The 26,047-nt window shown below is 47.9% G+C and overlaps 1 protein-coding gene across 1 annotated transcript in view; it reads left to right on the top strand.

Moving 5' to 3' along the window:
- Positions 1 to 26,047, top strand: part of HSF2BP (heat shock transcription factor 2 binding protein) — a gene marked incomplete at its 5' end in the record, with an annotated part of 67,001 nt that overhangs the window by 4,299 nt on the left and 36,655 nt on the right. The window contains 4 exons of the mRNA XM_081079617.1: positions 7,654 to 7,757; positions 10,765 to 10,914; positions 12,631 to 12,763; positions 22,028 to 22,145. Of these exons, the coding sequence (XP_080935743.1) occupies positions 7,654 to 7,757; positions 10,765 to 10,914; positions 12,631 to 12,763; positions 22,028 to 22,145 (505 nt within the window). The remainder of the gene's footprint in view (positions 1 to 7,653; positions 7,758 to 10,764; positions 10,915 to 12,630; positions 12,764 to 22,027; positions 22,146 to 26,047) is intronic.

Here is a 26,047-nt window from a genome sequence, read left to right as displayed (position 1 = left end):
CATCAGAACGTCCTAGATGTTTCCTCTCATGGGCGCGTCCTGAGTCCGTCAGCCTGCTGCCGTTCTCACTGCCACCACCCAAGTCCAGGCCCCTCTCATTTCGCCGGAATCTCTGCCCCTGGTACTGTCTACTCGTTGCCACTCTCCAGTCTGTTCTATACACTGTAGCCAAGTAATCTTTAACAGTTCAGTCTGATTATTCATTGCCCGGCTTACATCTTCAATGGCTTCTCCTTGCTCTTAGGGTAAAGACCTAAAACCAAAGAGAAAACCCACCAAAACACACAAGCACTCAAGAACCTAAACAGGACTGTGCTGTGGCCTGAAAGGCTGTGTCATTGGGCTCAGCCTCAGGCCCAGTCTCACTTCCTTATTGGACAGCCTGGACACGTGTGTCCCTTTTGGGTGTTGTCAGAGCACCCTGCACGGTTACCTCAGACAAAATGGTTTATTCCCATCTTATGGTACAGGTATGTTCTCTGTGCCGGGCTGAATACTTGGTCCCGGGGGACCCCCACCCTCCTAAAGCGGTATCCCCTGAAGCTGGATGTGCTACAGGAAACCGAGTGCTAAAGGAAGGATCCAAGTGAATTGCGGTGGTGGCGGGAGGTTTTACCGGGAACTGGGAACTTCAGCTGGCCCTTGGAGACGTCTGCTCTGGCCTGAGGCCTGACTAAGGCCTCTTCCCCGACCCACCTTCTGTTTTTAGTTTGGGTTGTTAAGTAACAAAAAAAAGATAGAAGTCGCAGAGATAAGGAGTTGCAAAAGTAAAGATTTCTTAAACAGCTCACCTTGCAACCTCAGGATGCTTTTCATTTAAGCTGATGTTGAAGCTGAAATCAGAGGGGTGAGATATTTTTGTTTCACAATTAAATCACAAGGTCTAATCCTTGCCTTAATGGACAAGTGTTCATTTTGGAGAGAGATGATGAAAAAGCCATTGGCTGTTTAAATCTCCATCGTCTTATAGAAAATACCTTTCAAATGCATTATGTTGCATTTGAGATGTTAAGTGGTGTAATTTAAAAGCAACGTGAGGGCCTGCCCGGTGGCTCAGGTGGTTGGAGCACTGCCCCTAAGAGCAAGGTCGCTGGTTCCATTCCCATGTGGTCGACGTGTGCTGCCGGTGGCCAACGTGCGTGGCTGGCAGCCAGCGTGAGTGGCCATAAGCATGCAGTCTCATTTCTGACATTTAAAAAGCTGCAACATGGATTTTAATGTGTTAAAATTTATTTGTTTATTTAGATGTATTTTAATGGTAATACTGTGAAGCACCCTTGTTTGTTTCCTGAGCATCAGCAGTGACTACAAACCAGCACAGGCATGATACCCTGGAGAGAGATTTGACTAACACCCTTTCTTTAACAGTGAAAACAAAGTTGCTTTGTGTAATTTCAAATCGACCCCCGTCCCTGACCTCTGTCGCATGGTCCAGTACAGCTTTCTGTGATGGTGAAGGTGGATAATCCATGCTGTCTACCTCTGGTGTGAAGTAGCCACTACTGTATGTGGCCAACTGACCCCCTTATGTACATTAATTAGTTTTGTAATGATTTTCCACTTGGTTGTTTTTTATTTTAGTTCTCTGATGAAATCCTCTTGTTGCCTATTTTCTGGAGCATATTATTTAGTTATTTTAGACTCTGAGTCTGTAAATCCCATACCTGGATCACCCCGTGGCCTGCTTTTCTCATCCAATTCTCCTCTGGGTCGTCCAGGTAATTTTTTGTTGGTTAATGGACTTTCAGAATGAAAACTTACAGAGGCTCTGGATAAATATTTTTCTTCGGCCAGGATTTCTTTCCTCTGGCTTCTGCCTGTCCGTCAGGGTCGAGTCCGAGTAGATCACCTTAGTCCGTCAGGGCTTGAGCTCATTCACAATGGTTTCAGCCATACTTCCAGCTGGCCTATTTCTAGTTCATTCTCCCTCCAAGGGTTTTAGTCCTACAGCAGGGTCCAGCTGAGAGCCCTTCCATCTTGGCAGGCTCCGACCTTCAGCCGTGATCTCTGCAGCACCACGAGACTGATTTGAGCTCTGCTGGTGCCTTGGCCTGTCCTCTTCAGTCTGCTGGCGTTGGCGCCTCCCTACGCTGCTCCCACACAGGGCTGGTGCTGGCGGAGAGCAATGGCTCTGGGGGCGTCCATTCTCCTCTGCTCTCTCCTTCTCCAGGGGCATGACCCGCCCCAAGCTGGCTGTCCTGTAGCTCCCCAGCCGAGGGAGGAGACTGGGGGCTGCTCTGCTTAGCTTTGCTGCTTCTTACCCCGAGCTACTTTGGAAGGGTGGGGTACAGAGCTGGGCCCTCTTCTCCAGGTCCTGGTCCTCAAGGCCTGTGTGACTTGGTAGCTTTCAGATCTCTTCGAATGATTTTTGTTTATTTAAAGTCTGTTTTTCTAGTTATTCTTGGTGGGAAAATTGATCTACGTCACCATCATAGCTGGAAATGGAAGTCCTCCTATGTGTGTTGTGATCTTTAAACTGTAAAAGTATACTGTAACGTCGTACAGAAAGGATAGGCAATGGAGAGGTTCCAAATTAAAGGGGGCTAAAGATACATGACATTTCAATGCAATACCTGAGCCTCGAAGGAAGATGGTGTTATAGAGGGCAACTTGGGTCATTTGACAACATTAGAATGTCAGTGGTGGGTTAGATAAAGGTATTAATACTAGTTTTTCTGAAGTTGACAACTGTGTGTAGTGGGTGTCTAAGATGTTATCCCTATTCTTAGGAAGTATTTGCTGAAATATTTAGGAATAAAGGGTCTTGATATATGTAACTTACCCTCAACTGGTTCAAAAAAATATATTGTGTGTTTGTGCTCCAGACGTGAGCAAATGTGACATGTCGGTGAGTCTGGGTAAAGGGCACGTGGGTAGTCTTCGCATTGGTTTTATTCATACAACGTTTTGTAAGTTTGAAATGATTTCCGGATAAAAAAATAAATGGAAATACTAATTAAATGTTTATAGAACTTTAAGTGTTCCTGATGTACTCTTGAACAGGTCTTAGCAGTGGGGTTGAAAACCACTGTGATAATACGTGATTTCTAAAGGGTTTGTGGGATGTTTTGAGATTAAGTTCTCAAGAGTTTGGCATTAGTGAGAAGGGGGCGGGCCCATTTCAGCTGGGAAGAATTATTATTTCCGGTCTGTAGAAATACGAACTAAACAGATAGTCATGCAGAGTGGGACAAACGAGTGCCAGGAAGAAATGATTTCATTTGACCAAAAGTTATTGTGGCTCAAATGAGATAAGATCAGAATGTATCACATCCATGTCTTGGCAGGAAACTAAAGGGAGAAATGAAGAATGTAATGAAGAGATGACGGACAGAGGTGTGCGCAGGGTTCTGGGAACCAGCAGGAGGCTAGCAAAGCCCCAGGCAGTAGAAGAGTGGGGTGCCATGGTTCCACACCCCCACACCCCCTCGCCCCCCGGCCTAAAGCAGTGGCAGGAGAACTTCCAGCCTCGCAGGAGGGGAGGTGCTGGCAGGGCCACAGCCTCCATCGGAAGGTGGAGCTACTGCTGCCTTGATGCAGTGGGGAAGCCAGGGACCCGGCTTCAGTCTCCTCCTCGTTTCCTGCAGGGCCCGCCACTCCCCAAATCCAGCAGGAAGCTGTAAGCAAGGGAGGCTGCTGCTGTACGTGTTGGCTTCAACCTCGTGGGGACACATCAGGGTGGAGTGTGGAGACATGGAGACGGTCCAGAAAGAATACAGGGGACTGGGAAAGAAGAACACAGATTTACAGGCCCTTATGGACAGAGGAGGGGAAAGGTAGCCAGAGAGGCTAGAGACAGACAGTATTTGAGTAAATCACTCCTGACTCCCCATCATAAACATATTTTTATTTATATGCCAATAAATGAAAAGCAAAATTCCCTGACTCTGGTTTGGGAAATACTTTAACAGAATTCATGTGCATTCAACAAAACCGAGCTTAGATTATTGTGATGATGTCTATTTTCAAGTCTTTCAGTGAAGTTAGTTGATAAATCGATCCAGTAGTTATATGCTTGGTATCTGTCAGGCACAGCTAGGTCATGTGGGGATATTAAAAGGGTAAGAGCTGAACCTTTTCCTTGATAATTTAAGGTAGACTGAGGCACTCTACCATGCAGGTGTGAAAAGCTAGTGAGACGAGGTAATGCCAGGTACATTGGCAGCACAAATTCCTGTTAGTCACATGTTTTCTTCATCGTGTGAAAGATTACTCCAGTGGCCTTTACATTAGGAAAAGAAGTGTGGCTGTGGAAGATTTTTGGCAGTGTAGGAAAAAAAAATGCCATTTCCGTGTTCTGGTTTCAAACCTCCATCCTGCCCTCTTTGGTTTGTTTTAGAAATTTGACAGCTAATTAAACTGTTGCTGTGCTGGCTTAGAACGGGCCTTGGGATTTTAAATGCATTTAAGCTCCTTAACTGAGGTGGGGTTTTTTTCCTTCCCATGAAACTTGGAATATTCTCATTTTCTCACTATTTTCCCCCTTCTACCTCCCCCCCCACTCCAGTTCAAGCCGTTGTCTCTCGGTCTAGTTGTGTAGGACACAGCTCCCTGGCCCGTGCTGGTATTAGGAGCCTTGGCTACCCTGGCTGAGGCGGTCGGTCGGCTGCTCACAGCAGCTCACGGCAGTTGTCGCCGGCTGCTGGCCACTCGGCAGCCCACGGTAGCCCACGGTAGCCCATGGCAGCTCACGCTGACCTCCGGCTGCTCACCGTCAGCCCAGCTCCAGGGAGAGCTGTTGTTCACAATCTTAGCTGCAGAGGGCGCAGCTCACTGGCCCACGTGGGAATCGAACTGGCGACCTCAGTGTTAGGAGCACAGCGCTCCCACCACCTGAGCCATGGGGCCGGCCCTTGTTTTCTTTTTCAACTTATATTTTCGATAGGCTGCCTCTGGCCCCTATTTATTTCAACATGCCCGGTGCTAAAGAGAGGAGAAATTGATCCCTTTTATATAGTTTACATTTCTTTGATTCGTGTTTTCATTGATAACTCTCTGTGTCCGGCCTGTCTATAGTTCTCTGCACCCTTCCTGTGAATAAGCTGCCATACATTCTCGTGTCAGTCAAACTACCAAAGGGCTGTGCATCTCAGAAGGCACATGGGTGTGGAAGCGGCCTGTGATTCAGCTGGTTCTGTCTGTCGGTTGTCTAGGCCACCCTTCATTCAGTTAACCGTTAAATGGAGATTTCTCCTTCATTTTAAATGCTAAAGATTAGCAATTGAAACTGAAGATGGGTAAGATAATGTCCTGACTGTGTAATGTATCATTTACTGTTCAGATTTCTGTCTCTGAAAAAATTACAAGAGTAATATTCTCATTAAAGAAGAATGAGACATGTAATCAAAGCAGCCATGTTTTTATTCAAAGATTAGCAGAAGGGATGTATAAAGAAGTGAATTTCGTTTATGTGACAAATATTTCTAAAGTGCCTACTGTGTACCAGGTACTGTTCTAGGCATTTGGGATGTGTTAGAAAACGAAACATGAAAACCCGTGCCCTCGAGGTGTTTTCGGTGGCAGGCTCGCTGTGGGCCAAGTTGGAAATGCAAGGTGGGAGTTTTGTCAGGAGGTGGCGGAGGCGGAGCCTGCGCCGTGCTCCCGTCTGGCCACCAGGCGGTGGCGTCGCACTGCGGAAAGTGCACCCGCGTCCCGGCCGGAGAGCCCCGGTGGGTGGGGTGGCTTCTGGCTTCTGTGGGGCAGCCCTGGCAGTGGACGTTTTGACCCTGTCCTTTTGTTACGTTGACTCACAGTGAGGTCCTGTACGGCTGTACAGAGGGAGAGATTACAGAATTCCCTGAACGAAACAGTCTTTGGGATGGGCAGAATGAATTCCTATAGATTTTTACACGGAATAAGGCTTGTAGAGTTTTCATTTCCTATCTTCTTGACTGTATTTGAGTAATACGGAGTTCAATGATAGAAAAAAATATAAAAGTTAATTGCAAAACATTTACACCTTCATAATTTTGTCTTTTTTCATTTTGTTTCCTTTTGTCTGTGGCCATATGCAGTTCATAGTTCGTATATAATTATAAGTAATGTGAATAATACGTATGTTTCCATTTAATATTGTTACAAAAGGCAACTAGTAGTTTTCCAGGCTTCACACTTGATTGATAGTTGATTTCTTCTGTGGCCAGGATTTGTGGGACACCGTAAAGAATTCCAGTGCAAGTCATGCTGTGGTATTATATATCAAAAAAAGGCAGAAAAGAAACTGAAGGGAGAAGAAATAGTCCCATGTTACTTCACCCTTTTTTCTCAGAAACACCTTTGAAGAGAAGCTGCCAGCCAGTTTCATAATCTCTAGCTGTCTGAATATTTAGCTGTAGCTTCTAATCTTCCTTCCAGGGCCAAGGGTCTCTGGGAAACGTGGAGACTTCCTTTATTCTCAGAGCCTTGGGGATGCCTGCGTTGTTCTTGGCAGTGCCCCTGAACTTCACGTGTGGGCTTCCTCTTGTCCTCTCGGAGACCCCTCGGTTACAAAGCCGCAGCCTTTCTCCTGTCTGCCCTGCATTGTAGGAAGTGTGTGCGGGCCCCATTCCCTAGGGCGGGGTCAGGTTCCATTCCCAGGGGTCTGCTCTCTGAACTCTCGCCGCCCTCCTGCTTCCGCCCTTGAGCATTCCCTAGGCCGGCGGCTGGCTTCCCTCGGGCGCTGTGCACATGTACGTAGTGAGTGATGAGACCAGGCCGTTGTCCTGAAGCTGCATCGTCCTCACGGTCTGTTCCCAGACGGCAGCATCAGCCTCGCCTGGGACTTGTGAGCGTGGAGTGTGTCAGGCCCCCTCAGTCCTGCTGAGCAGAAACAGGACGGCCCCCAGGGGCGTCTGCTGCACACTGAGGTCTGAGCACCGCTGTCCTTACTGCAGTCAGAGAAGTTACGCTGTTAGGTCTGAGCACAGCTGCCGCTCACGTCTCCCTACTGTTAGCATAAAGGTGATGATTTCTCAGTCCTTCAATCAAGGCACTGAACGGTTTAGTCACGTGTTTCTTTGCTTTTTGAATGTCAGTATTTCTGCAGCGTAATACTTTAAAATGGTCATCTTTTGATTTCACATTTATTCACGTGGATGTCTTTGGGATTTTTTTGGCCATTTGCATCATCATGTAAAGGAATGTGGTGGAGAGGAAGGACTCCACAGGCCCCGCGTCCCCTGTGGCCTTTTCTTGTCTCTGTCACCGTTGTTCTCACTCTTGCACTGACTCTGCAGCTGTCCCCATTGAGTCAGTCTGCCAGTTGGTGAGACGAGCTCTGTGAGTCAGCCCGGCTGGCACTGTCTCCTCACTGAGCTGCTTTCTGCTTTTTATGGAACAGATACAGTCTGTGCCATGAGACAGTTGGGCTTCACAGCCCGGCCTCCAGTCCTTTAAATATACACTTCCTTAAAGCCTCGAGTACGAGTCTGGCAGTAGAGTGAGGTCTTAAACACACAAAGCAGCAAACCACGAAAAAAGTACTTTTTACTATGGGCTAAAAACTGATCAAAACTTACAAAGCAGGACTTTTAGAATATTGGTTACTCAAGGGCTGGTTATGCATATACCACTACTTCAGAAATCAGTACAGGTTTTCCAAGAGTAGATGGGGCAAAATGGGTGCTTCCAAGATTAGTGATTTGAAATACTGAGATTTATGTCTCTGTCTTCTAGACTTGGAAAGGAAGGAGCAAGAGCTGGAACAACTGAGAATGGACTGTGAGCACTTGCGAGCCCGCCTGGAGACGGTGCAGGCTGACAGCATGAGAGAGAAGAAGGTACAGTCCGGCGCTCACAGACTGCTGCCTGGAACGCCTGCGTCCTGGCCGTGGCCACTGAGGGCCAGCGATAGCCATCTTAGCGTTTAGGTCTCCAGATGGTGTTTTTAACTATGTATTCTGATAGGTTTGGAAAGGTGTTGAACACTTGCATTTTATAACTATTTAATGTGGAGATTATTTACTGGGTGCCTTTTAATAGTCACTTACTCTTAATTTTTAGGTTTAAAAGACCCTTCTGAAACATAAACATTCATAATATACGAATCTTGAAATAAATATCGTGCACATAATTTATAATCAGATATATTAAATCAGAAACATTTGTAATTAATTTAGGAGATCATTTACTGATATTTTAGAAATAACCAATTTCATTTTAATATTAGGACAAACTAATAATATTTCTTAAAAATTACACATCATTTTCACTTTTTGTATGGAAAAATTATTTCTTGTAAAACTAGAACTATTCTTCCACGTCTGGTAAAATTTGGATCTTGAATATATTTTTATTTTTGACTACTAGAACAAGAATTGTACTAGTAATGGTAGCTAAAAAGTATCGTTTCCCCTGTGCTGGCAGGTGGTCAGCAGCTGGCCATGCATCGTGCTTCTCCCGGCACAGCTGGGTCTGCAGGTGCTGCTGATTTACGGGAATGTCAGGGAGCTGGTCCAGATCCCACCGCCTGTGTGCTGAGCTTTGTTTCGTGCTGTCTTCTCATGTGACGGAATTCTGAATGTTTGTGGCTACAAAGAGGTTTTCCAAAACTGATGGAAACTTCTAGGCTTTAATACTGAGCAAGTGGCAAAGGTTAAGGAAAGAGTTTCAGTCTGAAAATTCAGTTAGGTGGAGCAGCACATATTGAAAGGTGAAATTTCAGCTTTGTCATTCTATTTAGATCGTGATAAACTAAAATGGAATCCTTTGGTTCATTTATTAGATTGCTGAGACATCTTGTTAAGGTTGAGGCTTAAATTGGGCAGAATTTTAGATTTCTGTTTTTATAATTGATAAGCATAAGAGAAATGCCTGTTTTGCTGGCATGTTAGATGTACTGTTTAAAAATAAGCCATTGTGGTGAAGTGCCAGCATAGGAGGATGAAATGGCCATGGCAAAGCAACGTCCCGTCACCTCACACCTGACCTTACAGTGGGACTGTTTTAAGTCCAGCTGTTCCCAGTGATGTTTCCTGTGAAGTTGTCCCGCCCATGGACCATTGACGCGAGCCCTGCACGTTTGTGTGACACAGCAGTGTCTCTTGCTACTGGCAGCTGCCTTTTCTGCGTTCTCTGTTCAGGGCTGCACGGATCACGAACCAGACTCCGGAAGCTTATGTAAGAGCGAGGAACCAGGAAAGACTCCAGGGACTGAATCCTGGAGGAAGGCTGAATCCTTAGGGAAAGGCGGAAGTTACTGAATCCAGTGTGTAAGAAAAGACAGATAATAAAGCATGGACTCAAAATCAGGAAGAAGTGTGTTGGATGAGCAGTAGCACCCAACCCCCTGGAGAATGGCGACTGGAAGCAGGAAAGCTTGGTTTGTGATCTTAGTCGAGATGTGTCCTTAGCGATGATTGAGTCAGATCTGTGGAGGAGGCCGCTGGAGGTGATGACAGCCTTGGTCTGACCAAGGGGACTGGCCCCGAGAGGCCTGGCAAAGCAGCAAGAGCCCAGCTTTCGTGGAGGAGTGAAACTGCCGGAGGGGATGTGGGTTCCTTCTTGGAGGACTGTGCTGTCACGGGAAGGTTAGATGAGCCTTCGCACAAAGCCCGAGCCGGCGGAGCTGTCTCCGTGCCCGGCTTTGCCGTGCGTGAACGGTTCCAGGCGGCGGGCAGCGCCGTGTTCTCCTTTGGACCAGGCCTTTCTGCTGTGGACCTGCGGTTTCTCCTCGCTGTGTTGTCTCCTTAGTGTTGTCTCCTTACGGCGTGCACCTTTCACAGCCAGCAAACCAACTAAAACAGAGGCCGCCAGTTTTTGTTACATATATTTTTGTCAGCAAAGAGTTACTTTTTACGGTAATGAAAGGGAAGTTGTTGCAAACATTGTCCATACACCACTGCAATAAAGCAAATATTGCAGTAAAGCGAATCACGACTTATTTCATTTCCCAGTGCACATGAAAGTTGTGTTTCCAGTATACTGTAGGCTGGTAAGCCTGCAGTAGCATTATGTCCCAAACAAAAATCAATGTTAAGGTATATAACGTTCACTAAACGTACTTTATTGCTAAGAAACGCTCACCATCACCTGAGCCCTCGGCGAGTTGTAATCCTTTTGCTGGTGGAGGTCGACCTGGGTGTTGACGGCTGCTGACTGCCCGGGGTGGTGACTGACGGCTGCTCTACTTTACTTGCCCTGTCCTCACCTCTCTAAAAGAAGAATCTAGAACATCGGATATACTTTAACTCTGTGGGCTACTGAGCTACGTGTGCTTTGGAATAAATTAACTATGTTTTTATGTTTCTAAGTTTATCTCTGATTAAGTGAGGAAATACTGTCCCCTTCTAAGGGAATTTCAGGTAACAAGGAATGGTGATGCTGGTGGGGGTGGTTGGGAGGGCAGGAAGCCCCGCATCACCCAGGACCCGCCTGGAGCTGAACCGTCGGAGCGCTTGGTGGTCAGAGGGACATCAGGAGGACAGTTCATGGCCTCTCTCCTCGGGAAGGTTGTCACTTTGTTCAGGTGTCCCGTTGGTGCTGGTCCTGGGTGTAGCTGCTTGGGGCCTGAGATGCCTCATGTTTTCATTGACATAAGGAAGATGAAGTCAAGTCTTTGGCGGTATTTATAAACTAATGCAGTAGGATGTTCTTTGCTCAGGGTGTTAATTTTACCTCTGAAGTTAAGTTTTAAATATGATTGTGGCTCTCTAAGGCACGGTTTTCATTTGCCAACTGTTTTCTGTAATTCTGTGTGCATTTCTTTCCTTTAAAAATATCTAGAGAGAAAACGAGATATTTCGAAGTTGAATTCTGTCCATCTTTCTGACTTTGTTTTGACATCAGGAGAAGCTGGCTCTGCGACAGCAGCTGAATGAGGTGAAGCAGCAACTCCTACAGCAGGCCGAGTACTGCACTGAGATGGGCGCCGCAGCCTGCACGCTGCTCTGGGGCGTGTCCAGCAGTGAGGAGGCCGTCAGAGCCATTCTGGGAGGGGTAAGCGGGAGCTGCGGGTGTCTGCAGGGTGCTTACACCCCGCACCCATCTCTTCCCTCAGTCACCCAGCAGTTCTGGAATACCATGGGTGTGGGGGCACTGTAACCTGGTGTGCTGGGGGTATGAAAAACAAATGCCAGGAGATGCCTTCTCTCTCAGACGCTGGATGGTATTAGTGGCGCTAGTACCACCCCCGGATTGTGGCTTGGCATTGTGTGGGTGTAACTGAGTTTAAAGTGCTCTCACACATGTCACCCATTGGGTCGTGTAATAGTTAACTGATTGGAGGTTATATGTCAGTTGGCATACATGTTAGTGTGCGCGCACGGGCACGCACACACACTCATACCCATCCCCACCAAGGAGCTTCGCAGAGGAAGAGACAGGCCTTGATGAACTTGAATAGGCAGTACAACTGAGTACGGGGTGGCCAACTCACGAGGACAGAAATAGCATCATCAGAGGCACAGAGTGAGAGGTCTGACGTTTGTTTTAGGGACAGGTGACAGAGTGGAGGCTTGTCTGGTAAAGGTGTAGGGAGATGAGGCTGACCAGGACGGCTGGGATGCGATTTTGGAAGACTGTCGGCAGTCTGGTTTTACCCAGTAGGCGGGAGGCCTGGGTTCCTTAAGGGTTTCTGAGTACGAGGGAAAGGACGGGAGGAGAGCATGGGGAAGGTTACCCTGGCAGTGGGAGCGCGTGTTAGGAGCTGTGGGGCTGGGGCTGCAGGGTACACAGGAAACCTCATTCGGAGTGCAGGGGCTCGGGTGGAGGGAGCTGGCTCTGCAGGGGCTGGAAGGAGAGGAGAGCCTGGGGACGGGCGCCAGGATGCCGGCCATGCGGCGGGACTCCACAACCGGCAGAAGGAAGGACCGGGGAGACTGAGGTTTGCCCTGGGAGTGTGTGTCGGGGACGGGATGCCAGGAGAACGATGTTTGGCGGGAGGCTGGTAATAAATTCCTTGTCACCTGTAAACGTGAAGATTGTGTTTGGCTTTAGGCGGAGAGACGAAGTGTATTTTACAGAGTTTATTGACTTTAGTGAGCCATATTACAGACCATAAAATCCACCCATTCGTGCATGCATGGCTCAGGGGTAGTTAGCTAAGGTGCAGGGTTGTAGCTGTGACCACAGAGCAGTCCTAGCGTGTGTCTGGGCAGCTCCTTGTGCCCTGGGTCAGTGCCTCGGTTTGCCAACAGGGTCTCAGAGCCCCACGGAGGTACCACAAACCTGGAAATACTTTTTGCCAAGTGATGAAGTTTTAAAGTGCCACACAAGCCTGTCCACCATCTTTATCTCATTTACTTTGGAGATTTCAGTTCAGATTTTATTTGAAAAGCAGTTCTGCCAGAGGTTTGAAAATCTCTGGTTTCGTGCCTAGAACAAATAGAGAACACATTTTTTCTAGTATAATTTTGTGTGAATTCGTCCCAGTACTTCCAGCATTGTGTAAATTTTGAGCTGTTTCCCATACGTATATTTTTATTTTACTCTTGGCTTTAGGCTTCAGGGTAATTTTTCTACTAGTAGTCCTATTTACGTCTAGTAAAGTAAAAGCTTTTTTTCTGACCTTTTCAGTCGAAACTTTTAATGAAGGAATATATTTTCAAATCTGGCTTCTGTAATTAACACTAGAGTCTTCTGCACCTTGCACTTTTCAAATGTTTTCACACTGGCACCTGTGAAAGGGTGATACTTCCATTTCCAAACTTGCAGGATAAAGCTTTGAAGTTTTTCAGCATCACTGGTCAAACAATGGAGAGTTTCGTGAAGTCGCTGGATGGAGACGTCAAGGAGCTCAGTTCTGACGAGAATCAGTTTGTTTTTGCTTTGGCGGGAATCGTAACAAGTAAGTCATTCTTTCAAGACCAGTGAGTGTTTTCAGTGTGTTCTGGAGTGGTGATGACAGTCGGGTGTGGGCATAAACATCTCTCCGGTACTTTCTCGGACCCCTGTGGTTCTTACCCTGGGGAGTCGGGGGGAGGTCCCAGGTATGTGTTGTAACACATCCCGCCAGGTGATTCTGGTCCACACAGTGTTGGTGAGCGAGCACGACTGGGAGTAGGAAGCACGGGGTGAGGGGACATTGCCCTTTAGTCTGCATTGACGAAGTCAGAACCAAACTGTATGTTGACATACTTGTCACTTGGCATCCTCGTCACTTTATTAACATCTAGTCAAGGAAGAGTCTAAGCTGAGCTCAGCTAAGCTCTTGCTGCTGTTGTGAGGCAATAATGAAAGATTCCAGACCTAAACTGTCTCCTTAGGAAATGTCTCCCCAAAGTTATACGTGTAGTTGTGACAATTCTGCAGCCAAACCGCGGAAAAGGACAAAGCCAGCTAACTAGCTGCGCTCTCAGCACAGGAGGTGGCACATACCGGTGAGACCCAGGGCTCTTCATTCTGAAGGCAGCGGAAGAGTTAAGTGCATTGCTAGGGGTTGTTTTCTCACGTTCTTCGTGTCTGCTGTGTATCTTCGGATAATTCCCTGTTGTTAAAGAGAGAGGAAATTTTGTTGTTCCTGGGGGTGTCATCCTTCACCTCCTGACAGCCTGATGAGGGAGATCCTGTGTGACCGCAGTCCTTTCCTAATCCTTTAAGAATTGGTGACACTTCTTCTGGGCAGATGGGACACCACGGGGTCTCCAGGCCAGGCCTGGCTTAACTCAGCACTTAAATCTGATGCAGGACGGCGTCGTGTGCTTTCACCATAGCACCTTCAGTGGGACGCTTGCATTGCTCTCCCTTTTAAAATTGTTCTAAGGTCTTCTTTTTTCAAACGAAAGCATTTGCAAATTCGATGAGTAGGTTTTCTGCTATTTGCTGGTGACGCCAGAGGTCGATGACACATGCGATTTGTCATTCTGCTGAGCCATGAACTTGAGCTGCCTGACTTGCCGCTGGCGTGTGGCAGTGAGGCTTGGCCAGCAGGCAGAGCCAGCCGGTGCTCAGTATTCACGCTCACCTTGGCTTTGTTTCTCCTGCTGGGAGGGGCTCACACGGGAACTCTCAGAGTTGGGAAGTGGGCAGTTGGGTTTTCACGTCCATGTTGGGGAATTTACCAGGAAGATTACTGACTGGGGACGGGGGTTGGGGGGGCTATTGAAGTGCTCCTCTGCAGAGGCCTTGGGGGGCTCATGCCTCTCAGATACCAAGACCTTCTTCTGTGGGGAGTAGGCAGTGCCGCAGAGACCTGGGGTAGCTGTCCTCTAAAACAGGGTTCTTTTTAAAGTTTACATACAGTAAAGATCCTTTACAGGTCTTGCCTTCACTTTTTTGTACTTCTGCAGTTTTGACAAATGCGTCGTCACCAACCCCCACAGCTGGGATGTGGACCAGTTCCATCACCTCCCCCGACCTCCTCCATATCTCCCCACCCCTTCCTTTTCCCCACCAGCTGCGGCTACCGCGCTGATCTGGCACGTTGTTAAAACTTGTGGTTGAACTTTCCTTGCTGGCTCGTCTGGCTTCCGGCGTCTGCCCCGGGTAAGCAGGTGCCTTCAGGCCCCGCGAGTCCACTTCCCAGGGTGTAAGTTTTGTGCACCTTCTGTTACTCACCTGCCTGATGGCTCACGTTGTGAGTCTCCTGCTGAGCTTGTAAACCAATCCACGTAATCCACGGGGGGCGGGGGGCTCTGATTGTCCTCGGTAACCTGTATGAGGACACATGGGGCACATTGTTCAGCAGTCCTGTGAAGGTTAGCTTGCTTACCTTGCAAGTGGAACACTTATTTTTCTAACTGTTTTTCCTGCTTTTGATGATTTGAAAGTTGCAATTGCGCTCCTTTATTGTGGGTTTATTCTTTCAAACTATATTAGGTAATGATTACAGAATCAGCATGACTTTTTGATTGTTAATGATTTGCGGGCAGAACTGGATCCAGCTTCTCGCTCATGGACGCAGTCGTCTCACTAGGTCTGTCACAGCTCCCTCGCGTCAGCGACCACGCTTCCCCTGGCCCCATGCTTCCTGCTGCTCTGCACCCCCACATGCTCCCACTAACCCGGGGAAGCCTGCGGGCATGGGGACCGAGGCCCAGTGTCCAGCCTGGCTTCCGCCACTCACCAGCCCCGTGTTCTTGGGTCTGTGACTGTTAATCTTCTTGAGAGTCTTGGAGCCCAGATGATGACTGAGGTCTTCCCAGCCCTGGACTTGTGTGGTTCTGCACAGTTCCGGGCCTTGACTGGGGTCGTCTTGTGTCACCCAGTGCAAATCTGCAGTGGAGTCAGTGGGCAGGCCTCCGGTGGTTTTTACTTCTTAGTTATTACAGGTAATGCTGCTGTGAACATTCACGTACAAGTTTCTGTGGGAACATGTTGTCGGTACCCTTGGGCATATACCTAGGAGTGGAATTGTGGGGTCACATGGCAGTTCTTTGTTTAACTTTCTGAGAAACAGCCTGTTTTCCACAGTGGCTATATCCTTTTTCATCTGGTGGCTGCTTTTTCCCGTGTCTTCAGAATAGTCTACCTTCGTGTGTGTGTGTGTGTGTGTGTGTGTGTGTGTGTGTGGTGGCGGTGCTTGGTCCTTTGAGCTCTAGGAGCGGTCCTCGGGCTTTCTAGACCCTCAGCAGTGCTGTTACACCTCCTTGACGGTGAGCGTGGCTTGTAGAGAACTGGTTTTCAGTTTGTTCACTGATCACTGTGATTTCGTCCTATTTCTGTCTCTGGATCATTGGCTGAATCAGCTGTCAGGACAATGGCTGAACTGTAGCATGCAAGACTCAAGCAACAGACATGCAGAAGTGTAACTTGTGGCACCGTGAGAAGGAAGACACCTGGATCCAAGACCCGAGTGACTTCATGAGCAGCCCGACATTGCGCCTTTTTACTTTAGGGTAATGCCGCTCAACAAGAAGCAGCGCGGCAGGCTTTGGACCTGGAGCGTCTGCCATGGGGTCTCTTCTGGCACTGCACTTCTGGAACTATGGAGATACGGGAGGCATTACACTCTCTGTCACCAGACACGTAATGACTTGCCAGGCTGAGGGTGTTACCTGATGTACTGTTGTACGAGGAGGAGAAAGAGACGTTGTTTCATGAGCAGTTCATTGACTAGAAGGAACGTGCTGGGTGTTTTCAGTTAGCAGTTGGGATGGCATTGCTGGTGCTGCCATCAGGCTCAAAGGACAAGCCTGTGCACGGACCACGAAGGACAGTCCAAGAACGAGGCTTGAAGACCATCACATGTAGCTGAGCGACAATTGCCATGGCACAAGGAGGCAGTAAGCCTTATCTTCTGGACAAGGACAGGCCCTGAGGCCGTGGGTCTTTGATGCACACGTGTCTTTGCATTAACGTCCCCAGAGCAACATGTGTCAGCCTCAGCACTAGCGTCCTCTGGCGTGGGGGCCGCCTGTGCATTGCCCGAGGTTAACAGCAGCCCTGAGCTCTACCCGTTACAGCAGCAACCCCTAGTGTGACGACCAAAAGTCTCCAGACCTTGCAGGAAGTCTCCTCGGGACACAGCATCCTCTCCTGCCACTTTGAGAACCTCCGTCCTGGAGCACGGTCACCTTTCATGCACACGGGACCATCATGACAACCTGGGTATTAGAGGTCATTGTTGAGAGAGAGTTTGAGACCACGCAAGGCTTTTCGGTTCCTGTGTTCCATGGGCATGTTTCTCACATGTTGGATTTAGTCCAGTCATGTGGAGGGCTTGTTAGTTCAGAAAAACTTGGTATCTGTTACCTACACTGTCCGGTTAATCACAGAAGTTCTCTTCATTAGCTTTCAGTGATTGGTCGTGGACCATTTGTAGCCTCTCCTTAGACAATGGCCTTCCTTCAGCTGGCAGGCGGAGGGCGCAGATCATGAAGTGTTGCTTTGTGGGGCGGAGCGTCTCCTTAGCAGCTCATGTTCCTTTAGCTTAGTGAGGAACAGTCAGTCAGCCTTAGTTAGAGCTTTCCCGATTAGTGGGACCTGCTGGGTCAGAGGGGCCCCGCAGGCTCCGTGTGTCCTTAAATCTGGGAGTCGGACTTGAGAGGGCACGCTGGGACTTCAGTGACTCCCTAGGGACGTAGCTCTGTGTGAAGGTAACTGCGGAATAGGACACTCAGGAAACCTGAGCCCTGCTCTGTTCCTGTGAGGAATTCGGCTTTGGGTGGGATGGAGGGAGGATGGTGTTTGCGCTGCGCACCGCAATGGAATGGAGTATCGTTATCTGTGACTTGTTCACAGGCCTTGGACAAACGCTTACCGCCCACCTCTAGGCTTTTTGAAAACAGGTGACATCAGGCGATGGCAGGGCCTGGAATAAGGAATTACTGGTCCTTTTCCACTAGCTCTTCACGGTTGGCCTACAGCGCGTGTTTTAGCTCGAGCGAATTGAAGAAGTTGAGGTCAAGATGTAGGAGCATCATCTGGACTCGTGGCTTTTGCTCCAATTACTTGACTGTCCATAGAATTTTTCCCCGTGGGGATTCTGGGACCATGGTTAATTTTTGGTTTCTTCTTCACTCATACATGATGTGGGCAACTTAATATTCAGATTGGCTATCATTTGTACATAGGAGAATTTTCTGGGACTTACAAAAATCCTCCTCCTGTGGTTCCTTTTCTTTGTTGGCTCCATTTGCAAAATAAATCACTGTCCATTCAACTTGGCAGGTTGTGCTGCGGAGGAGGAGGGATTGTCTTTCTGATAATGGGCCCAGAGTACCTACCAGTTATGGTCACGGGTCTGGAGAAGGAAGAGATGCCGGAGTCTGCCTTTCCTGAGAGTGCAGTCGGGTGCTAGGAGCCAGCCCAGAGAACAGGAACTGGACTTTGGCTGAGCCGTAGGAAAGCTGGGGCCTTTCGCTTGGAGGTGTTTTCTTCATGGCGGGTCACCCGGTGACAGCATGTGGCTGGAAGAGACACCGTGTCACCGTATACCTGGCCATTGATGCCGCTGTGATTGGGCCTCCTGGCCGTGGGGTGTGCTCGTGGGGGTGTGACCGTGGGGTGTTCCACCATAGTGGATACTCATCTAACCTGGCAGAGGCAGGTTCTGCAGGTGAAGGCAGGAGCAGGTCGTAAGCAATCTGGGAACGTGTCCCAAGAGTCGCTGTACAGAGCGGGCCAGCAGCAGCAACAGGACAGTAGCCCGTCTGCCTCCCTGGCCCTCGGCACAGTGTGCGGCTCTCTGATCTGACTTGTCGCTGCATGAGCCCTGTCATCCACAGTAGGGGAGAAACTGAGTTCTGGGGGCCACTTCCCCTCCCACTCTGAGGGGTTTCACAAGTGCTGCACATTTGACAACTGAATAATGGAGTTGGTGAGCAACTACCACAACAAACGCAAAGAAACCAAAACCAATCAACAAAATGGTCACAATATTAACATCGAGGAAACCTGCTTGTGTTTCTTTCAAAAACGATGGTGCAGTGTTAGTGCTGCAGGTGAGCGGTTCAGAGAAGACAGGTCGGATGAGCAGTTGAGCCCGAGTCGCCCACCGGACATGGAAATTGTGTCCCTGTTGTTATTAGTGCTGTTACTGCTGTCACAGTTACTGAGGTCGGTAATACACCTGCAAGTCCCCAACTTACGGAGACAGTTATGTGTACTTGTGCATCTATCCCCGCTATCGAGTGAAACATGTTTTCACCAGCCCCCCAACACCCCTGCTAACCGTAGCCCTCGCTCCTAGTCCTGCCATTGCCCCAGCTCTAGAGCAACCCCTGAGCTACTTACTGTCTTTATAGATCGGCCTGGCCTGGACATTGCAGATAATGGAGTCGTGCACTGCGTGGTCCTTTGTGACTGGCTTCGGTCACTTACTACAGTGTTTTCAGGTATCAGTGCTTCATTTTCATGGCCAAATGATACTCCAGTGCATGGCGACAGCACATTTATCCAGCCAGCCAGCCAGCCAGCCATCCATCGTCCATCAGTGGATGTTTGGGTTGTTTCTACTTTTTGGCTATTGTGAGTAATGATACTATGAATATTTGTGTAAAAGTTTTTGTGTGGACACAGTCTTTGTTTCTCGTGGCTATAGAGCTGAGAGTGGAATTGCTGGGTCATATGGATGGCTTAACCCTTTGGGGAACTGTCAGGCCATTTTCCACAGTGGCGGCACCGTTTTCCATTCCCACCAGCAATGTATGCGGGCTTCCGTTTCTCCACACTGGCGCCAACACTTTTTTTAAAAATTACCTTTTGATTATAGCCATTGTAGTGGGTGTCTCATCGTGATTATGACGTGCACGTTCCTGATGGTTAATGCTATTGAGCCTTTTTCATGTACTTATTGGTCATTTGTGTGTCTTCTTTGGAGAAGTCTTTAAATAGACATTTAAAATGGAGTTATTTGTCTTATTATTATTGAGTTGTAATAGTTCTTTGTATATTCTAGATACCAGGCCCTTATCATATACGTGATAATGCAAAATTTTTCTCTCATTCTGTCATTTGTCCAAGGATACTTAATAAGTATCCTTCGAAACACAAAATTTTTAAATTTTGGTGATATCCAGTATATTTTTGGTGATATCCCATATATTTTTTCTTTAGTTGCCTGCATTTTTGGTGTTATATCTAAGGAGCCATAATCATCCTAGGTTATGAAGATTTGCTCTGCGTTTTTCTTCTAAGAGTTTTATAGTTTTAGCCCCTACATTTAGCTCTTGGATCCACTCTGAGTTAAGTTTTATATATGGTGTAAGGTGTAGAGGACCAACTATTTCTTTGCATAAACATCGAGTTGCCCCAGCATTGTTTGTTGCGAAGATTATTCTTTTCTCTGTTTACATTTTCCTGACACCCTTGTTGAAAATCAGTGGATCATAAATGTGAGGGTTTATTTCTGACTCTCAGTTCTACCATTGAGCTATATGTGTGTCATCATGCCAGTATCCCATTATTTCTATTGCTGAAAATAAGACAAAAGTATTATAACTTAAAGCAAAAGTATCATGCATAATACATTTCAACTCTTTACATCTTTAGCAGCACACGTAATTGACGCCAGAGTCATTGTTTAAATTATTACTATGGTAACTTATAGAAATAATTTTAATAAAAAGTGAATCTAAAAAAAAGTAAGTAAATTTTAACAGAAAATAAAACAGCCATCCTTTACAGTCCTAGAGTTGACACATAAGCACCCCAGACAGATTGACAAATACTGGAGCTGTCTGTTTAGGAAGTTACCCACATTTATTTTATTTCATAGGTTTTTCTTTATTATTGATATTCAGTGAAATGCAGGTTTGGCATTGTCCAGTTGCAATACTGGACACATGATATGGACTGCATTTACTAGTCAGTTTGTTGGGTGTTATTGCCTGGTCTGATGCACTAAATGTTTGCTCTGTAATTGTTTCTTCCGAGACGTAGTAGTGACATCCCTGTTATCTACTGCTGTGTAAATGGCCACCCTAAGACTTCAAGTCTTTAAACAACAGCTGTCATTTATTTCGATGACAAATCTGCAGTTTGCCCAGGGTTGGCAGGCAGATTTGCTGCCGCTCTGCAGTATCTGGGCCCCGGCTGGGGTGACTCATGTTGTGGAGGGACGACAGCTGGGGCCAGCGGGGCGTCTCGCTCTAGTCTCGTCGTCTCAGGGCTGCTCTTTCTGTGGTCTCTGTATCACTGCAGCCTCAGGGTTGTCACAGGGCTTTCCTGCCTCAGGGCTCCTGGATCGAGTGGTAAGGGACCACGGGGGGAGCCAGCAGGCTCTTTCCTGTTTTGCCTTGTCAGTCACGCAGCAGCGCTCTGCTGGGTCCACGTGAGTCACAGGGCAGGGGTGACCCTGCCTCCAGAGGGATGGGTCGTTGGAAAACCATCTCTGGAATCTAGCTACCAACGTTTGTAGCTAGAATGTATGTTTTCCTGTGGGGTTCCAGGATGTGGTCAACCGTGATTGCACAAAGAATGTCTCCCCTGAGAAACTACTTTCAAATGGCTTGTTAGGAGTTTATGATCCCAAATGCTTCAAACTTCGTTTCTCCTCCAAACTTGAAAATATAGTTACCGGGTTCAAATTCATTGGACAAGGAAGGTACGTTCGTGTCAGTGAAGAGTCTTGTGTTCAGGGAAGTTACAGCGATCATGAGTTATGTACCACATAACACAGCACCAACTTCTGAGGCAGAAAGTGCTGGAGAGACAAGCAGAAATGGAAAAACAGACCTGTTAGATTTTAACACACGTCTCTCGATCCTTCTCAGCTCAGGTCCACAAAACTAAACAGGGATGCCTGGGATCTGATTGCATTATGATCTGGGAGCATAATGGAATTTTCTGCCATCAGGTTATAGGTCATCAGAGAAGGACAAGTCAGCCATGAAATTCGTCTTCCAGCCTTGGTAACTCTTAGCAAAATAGAAACAGAAAAAGCATCTTTAACTGTGTAACAGCATCCCCCAGGATCACCCAGCCGACACCCACTTAGCTGTGGTTACTTGAACCATTTCCACTCGAGTCAGAGGACGGTGACACTTACTGCCGGCTCTGGTCCCCTGGGCCACCTTGAGTCATGCTGATCACTAGACCCAGCGGAGACAAATGTACCGACACGTACATGTAGTCCTGGGCTCAGCGGTGTGTCCTTGCAGGTGTCTGGGAATGTGGAGGAGCCAGGGTGAGCTGCAGGGGCCCCTGGGGAGCCGTGGGCTTACTTGGTCTGCTCTGCGGCCTCAGGCGTGAAGAGACCACAATACGATGTCCAGTTGTGGAGAAAAGTTTTCCTGAGTCGGGTTTCACGTTGTCTTTGACCTCAGGAGTTCCGCTTAGCCCTATGGTTCATAGTCATTAGGAGTTCTCTCCCAGGGCTGAGTGGGTTTAGCGTCTCTGGTTCCAAACAAAGAAGTCCACCCCCACCTTCTGTTTGGAGCCAGATATGCAGCCGTTAATCTGTGCCCCTGCCATCCTGGGGTGGGCTGAAGGCACTGTCCCTCACCAGGTGTTTGCTAACCACAGTGTTCCACTGCTGTGACATCAGGCCCTCTTTCCAGGGGGCTGTCGGCTCTCTGCTCAGCACCATTTGCTTATGCCCCCCCAGTTTTCCGTGTTTTCATTGGGTCTGCTAGGAGAAAAACAGCAACAAATACTCCATTGCGTGCAAACTTTCCTAGCTTCTGAAGTTATAGAGATTGTGACGCTTTGTGTCGTCCTTCTGTTGCAGATGTGGCCGCCGTGGCCTGTGGCCGCGAGTTCCTGGTCAGCTCCAGTCAGGTGCTACTGGACACGATGTTGCAGCTTCTGGGGGACCTGAAGCCGGGACAGTGCACCAAGCTCAAAGTGTACGGTGACAATGAGAACGCGGCCGTGCTCTGCACGTGCGTCCGAGGGCGCAGCCCGGGCCTCCTCCAAGGGACACAGTTAATCTGGCCATGGTTGTAACAAAACAGCAGGACCAAAATGCCTGGGGAGTTAAGGGACGCACTGTCTATCCAATACCATTTCGGAAAAGTGATACAAACAGAAGGGCCGTTCTCACCTTGGAGTAATCAGTGAACCCCAAATGCTATCCTGTGATACTTCGGGGTTATAATAATCACCTCTACATGACCTTACACAGGATTTCTCATGGCAGCACCCCACTTCCAGGCACCCAAATCAGTGTTCATTTACTGTTGCTGTGTAACAAACGACCACTAACTTTGTGGCTGAAAAAGCACTGACTTCACAGTTCTGTAGGTCAGACATCTGAGTGGCCTTCACTGGTTCTCCGGCGAGGGTCTCGGCAAAATCGAGGTGCCGTCCAGGGCTGGGCTCTTCTGGAGGCTCTGGGCAAGAATCTGCCTCTGGTACGTTCAGGGTGCTGGCAGAGTCCGATTCCCTGCTTCCTTGCCGGCTGTCAGCTGGGGACCACTTTCAATTTCCATGGCTGACTGATTTCTTTTTCACACGACCCCACCTCATCTTCAAGCCCCTGGAGCTCACTGAATCCTTCTTACACTTGGAACCTCTCTGAGTTCCTTTTCTGCTACCAGTCAGAGAAAACTCTGCTTTTGGTGGGCTCGTGGGGTTAGATTAGGCAGAAATGGATCGACGCCTTTGATTAATTCAGTCCACTGATGGATAACCTTGCTCATATCTGCAGTCTCTGTGCCGTGTCACGTACTGGGGTGTGATGTGGGTGCAGTCCAAGGGATCAGGGTGGGAAATCGTGGGACTGCGGGGACACCACTCACTTGTAGTGCTTGCTTTTCTCCTGGGGGCATTTTTATACTGGCCTCCTTGTAGTCTTTGTCGGGTACTGCCATCATCTGTCCTTCGGTGTCTCCTGGTGGTCTTCTCCCACGTGAGCTGGTATTTTTCCTGTTTCTTCGGATGCTGAGCAATTTTGGGCGGCTTCCGACATCTGAATACTATGTTTGCGACCCTGGCTCTTACTTAATCTCATGGAAAATGTTGATGTTTTGTTGTAGAGTCAACCTAGCTGAGTTCAGCTCGCTGGTTCTGACCCACCTTCTCTGTGTTCTGGTTTCAGGGTCATTCCACCTTCAGAAAGCCTTTGCAGTGCTACTGGGTCTGCCTCGTGTGCCCCCTGCGGCCAGTGTGTCACCCTGTGACAGTAGCCATTGTACTTCTCAGAGTTTGGATCTGCTTTTGGGATCAGATCCATGCATGCATAGCTTGGGGGGAGGCTAGGAGTTCCTAACAACCTCGTGTGTGTGGGGGTCACTGTCTTGAGCTTATAACTCTCTGCAGTGTCCTTGGTACTTGTTGGTTCCCCGGGGCTCCCCTTTCAGCCCTTCCCCTGGACTTCTGTGTCACGCTGCTGCAGCTGTGCCCACGTGCAGGGCCAAGCAGCAGAGCTTAGAGGTCACAGCTCTCCCAGTGGTGAGGAGGACAGTCCCCAGTGAGCCTGAGTGCTCTGGGGACCCCCCTTCTGCTCCTCAAGTCTTGTCCTGGTGCTCTTCTCTGGGGGGGCCGGTGCCACTCCTGTGTTGGGGGGCCGACTGGTTGTCTTCCCAATCTGCCTGTTGCTGTTTTCTTTTTGGGGTCTCCCATGGCTTTTCCGTGTATTCTGTTTGGTGTCTGTAGCTGCTGTGTTCAGAGGCGGGGTGTGTTTACTCCGTCTCACCGGCTCCAGCCTCTCCAGTCCATTTGGGAGCTTGATACTACAAAGTGTGTGTACGTGAGCGGTATGCGTAATACGGTGTAATGTAATCCAAGTTCCTAGTTTTGTATAGAGTTTTACAAGTTGTTTCTGGATGTAGTTAGCTCCTATTAAGTTTCTTCATCAAAGAAAATGAACCATTTGGGTTTTCTTTTCCCTACTGATGGACATGTAGGTTATTTTCGGGTTTTACTCCACAAGCAGTGCCGTGCACATCTTGGACGAATGCTCCTTGCGAGCCTGTGGGAGAGCCTCTGGACTTTCCCCAGCAGTGGAATCTGACAAGTAGGACTAGCCCATTTGTGCTAGCTGTGTACGCTACGCCAGGTTGGTCCCCACAGCACACGCTTCCACCAGCCGACACCGGTGTTGTGCTTTCCCACAGCCTCAGCAACACCTCACGCTGTGTTTCATTTATATAAAGAATTTCTGTACTGTCTGTTGATCTCTGTCTGCTTGTGTATCTGTACATTAGGTGACCAGTGAGGTCGAGACTTACTTTTCTCACGTTCACATTTGAGTTTTCCTGTGATTTACCTGTTCATGTCTATTGCCCATTTTCTATTGGGTTGTATTTTTCATAATGATTTGCTGCTGTTTCTAATGTGTTTTGGATACTAAGCCATTTAGTTTCTGAGGTCTGTATAAGGTCAGCGTTTATGGGCCAGCTAACCCGCTCCTCCAGCAGCTCCTGCACGGAGCTCTGCGTCTTTGTGCCCTGATGAGCTCCTGTCCTTTGCATTGGGAGATGGGGAAGATGGGTTTCAGAGAGATCCGCTTCCTTTCTTGGCAGTCTTGTGTCTGACCACTGAGCAGAGCCCACGTACAGACTGTTAGCCTCAGACCCACTCAGGACCTCTGCTCGCACCAGGCTGAAGCGGGTCTCTCACTCTGCCTGCCTTCTGCTCGGCATGCCGTTTGTTCATGTTCTTCTCACTGCTAACTCCCAACCGGCGTCCCCTGGAGCCAGGACCTGTCTTGTCCTATAAGTAAACTTTCTTTTCTTGTTGGCCTCTCCATGCCTCGACTGTAACTTGTGCCTTTTTTAATGCTCTTTTTTTTTTAAGATTTTTTTTTAAATTTATTTATTGGGGTGACAATTGTTAATGAAATTACATAATTTCAGGTGTACAATTCCGTATTACATCATCAATAAATCCCATTGTGTGTTCACCACCCAGAGTCAGTTCTCCTTCCATCACCATATATTTGATCCCCCTTACCCTCATCTCCCTCCCCCCACCCCCCTTACCCTCTGGTAACCACTAAACTATTGTCTGTGTCTATGAGTTTTTGTTTCTCATTTGTTTGTCTTGTTTTTGGTTTATATACCACATATCAGTGAAATCATAGGGTTCTCTGCTTTTTCTGTCTGACTTATTTCGCTTAGCATTATACTCTCAAGATCCATCCATGTTGTCACAAATGTTCCTATATCATCTTTCCTTAACGCTGAATAGTATTCCATTGTGTATATGTACCACAACTTCTTTATCCATTCATCTATTGAAGGACATTTTGGTTGTTTCCATGTCTTGGCCACCGTAAACAAAGCTGAACATTGGAGCACACGTGTCTTTATGTATAAATGATTTCAGATTCTTTGGGTAGATACCTAGGAGAGGGATTGCTGGGTCACATGGTAATTCTATTCGTAATTTTTTGAGGAACCGCCACACTGCCTTCCATAGCGGCTGCACCAGTCTGTTAATGCTCTTTTTTTCTTTAATAAATGAGTGCTCACTAATAGCTTTTGGTGAGAACCTACTGTGTGCCGTTAGTTTTAGGTGCCTTATATATCCTATAATACGATAACAGTACCTGTCGCACAGAGAAATGGTGATGTTCCAGTGAGGTACAGGCACATAAAGGGTTTGGGCTCAAAGTAATCAATAAATGATCATTGAGAATCCATTACACATAACACGTGGTGGGTTTCTGTGGGTTTTCCTTTCTTTGCCGCCTCCATGACCAGAGGCTACTCATTTCAACAGCTGGGTGCCTCAGACCTAAGTCTTTTAAAAGACTTAGTGTTTTTTAGAGCAGGGTAAGTTTCACAACAAAATTGAGAGGAAG

This window comes from Rhinolophus hipposideros, assembly GCF_964194185.1.
Source record: "Rhinolophus hipposideros genome assembly, chromosome: 2".
NCBI lineage: Eukaryota > Metazoa > Chordata > Mammalia > Chiroptera > Rhinolophidae > Rhinolophus > Rhinolophus hipposideros.
This window is presented reverse-complemented; position numbering and strand designations above follow the sequence as displayed.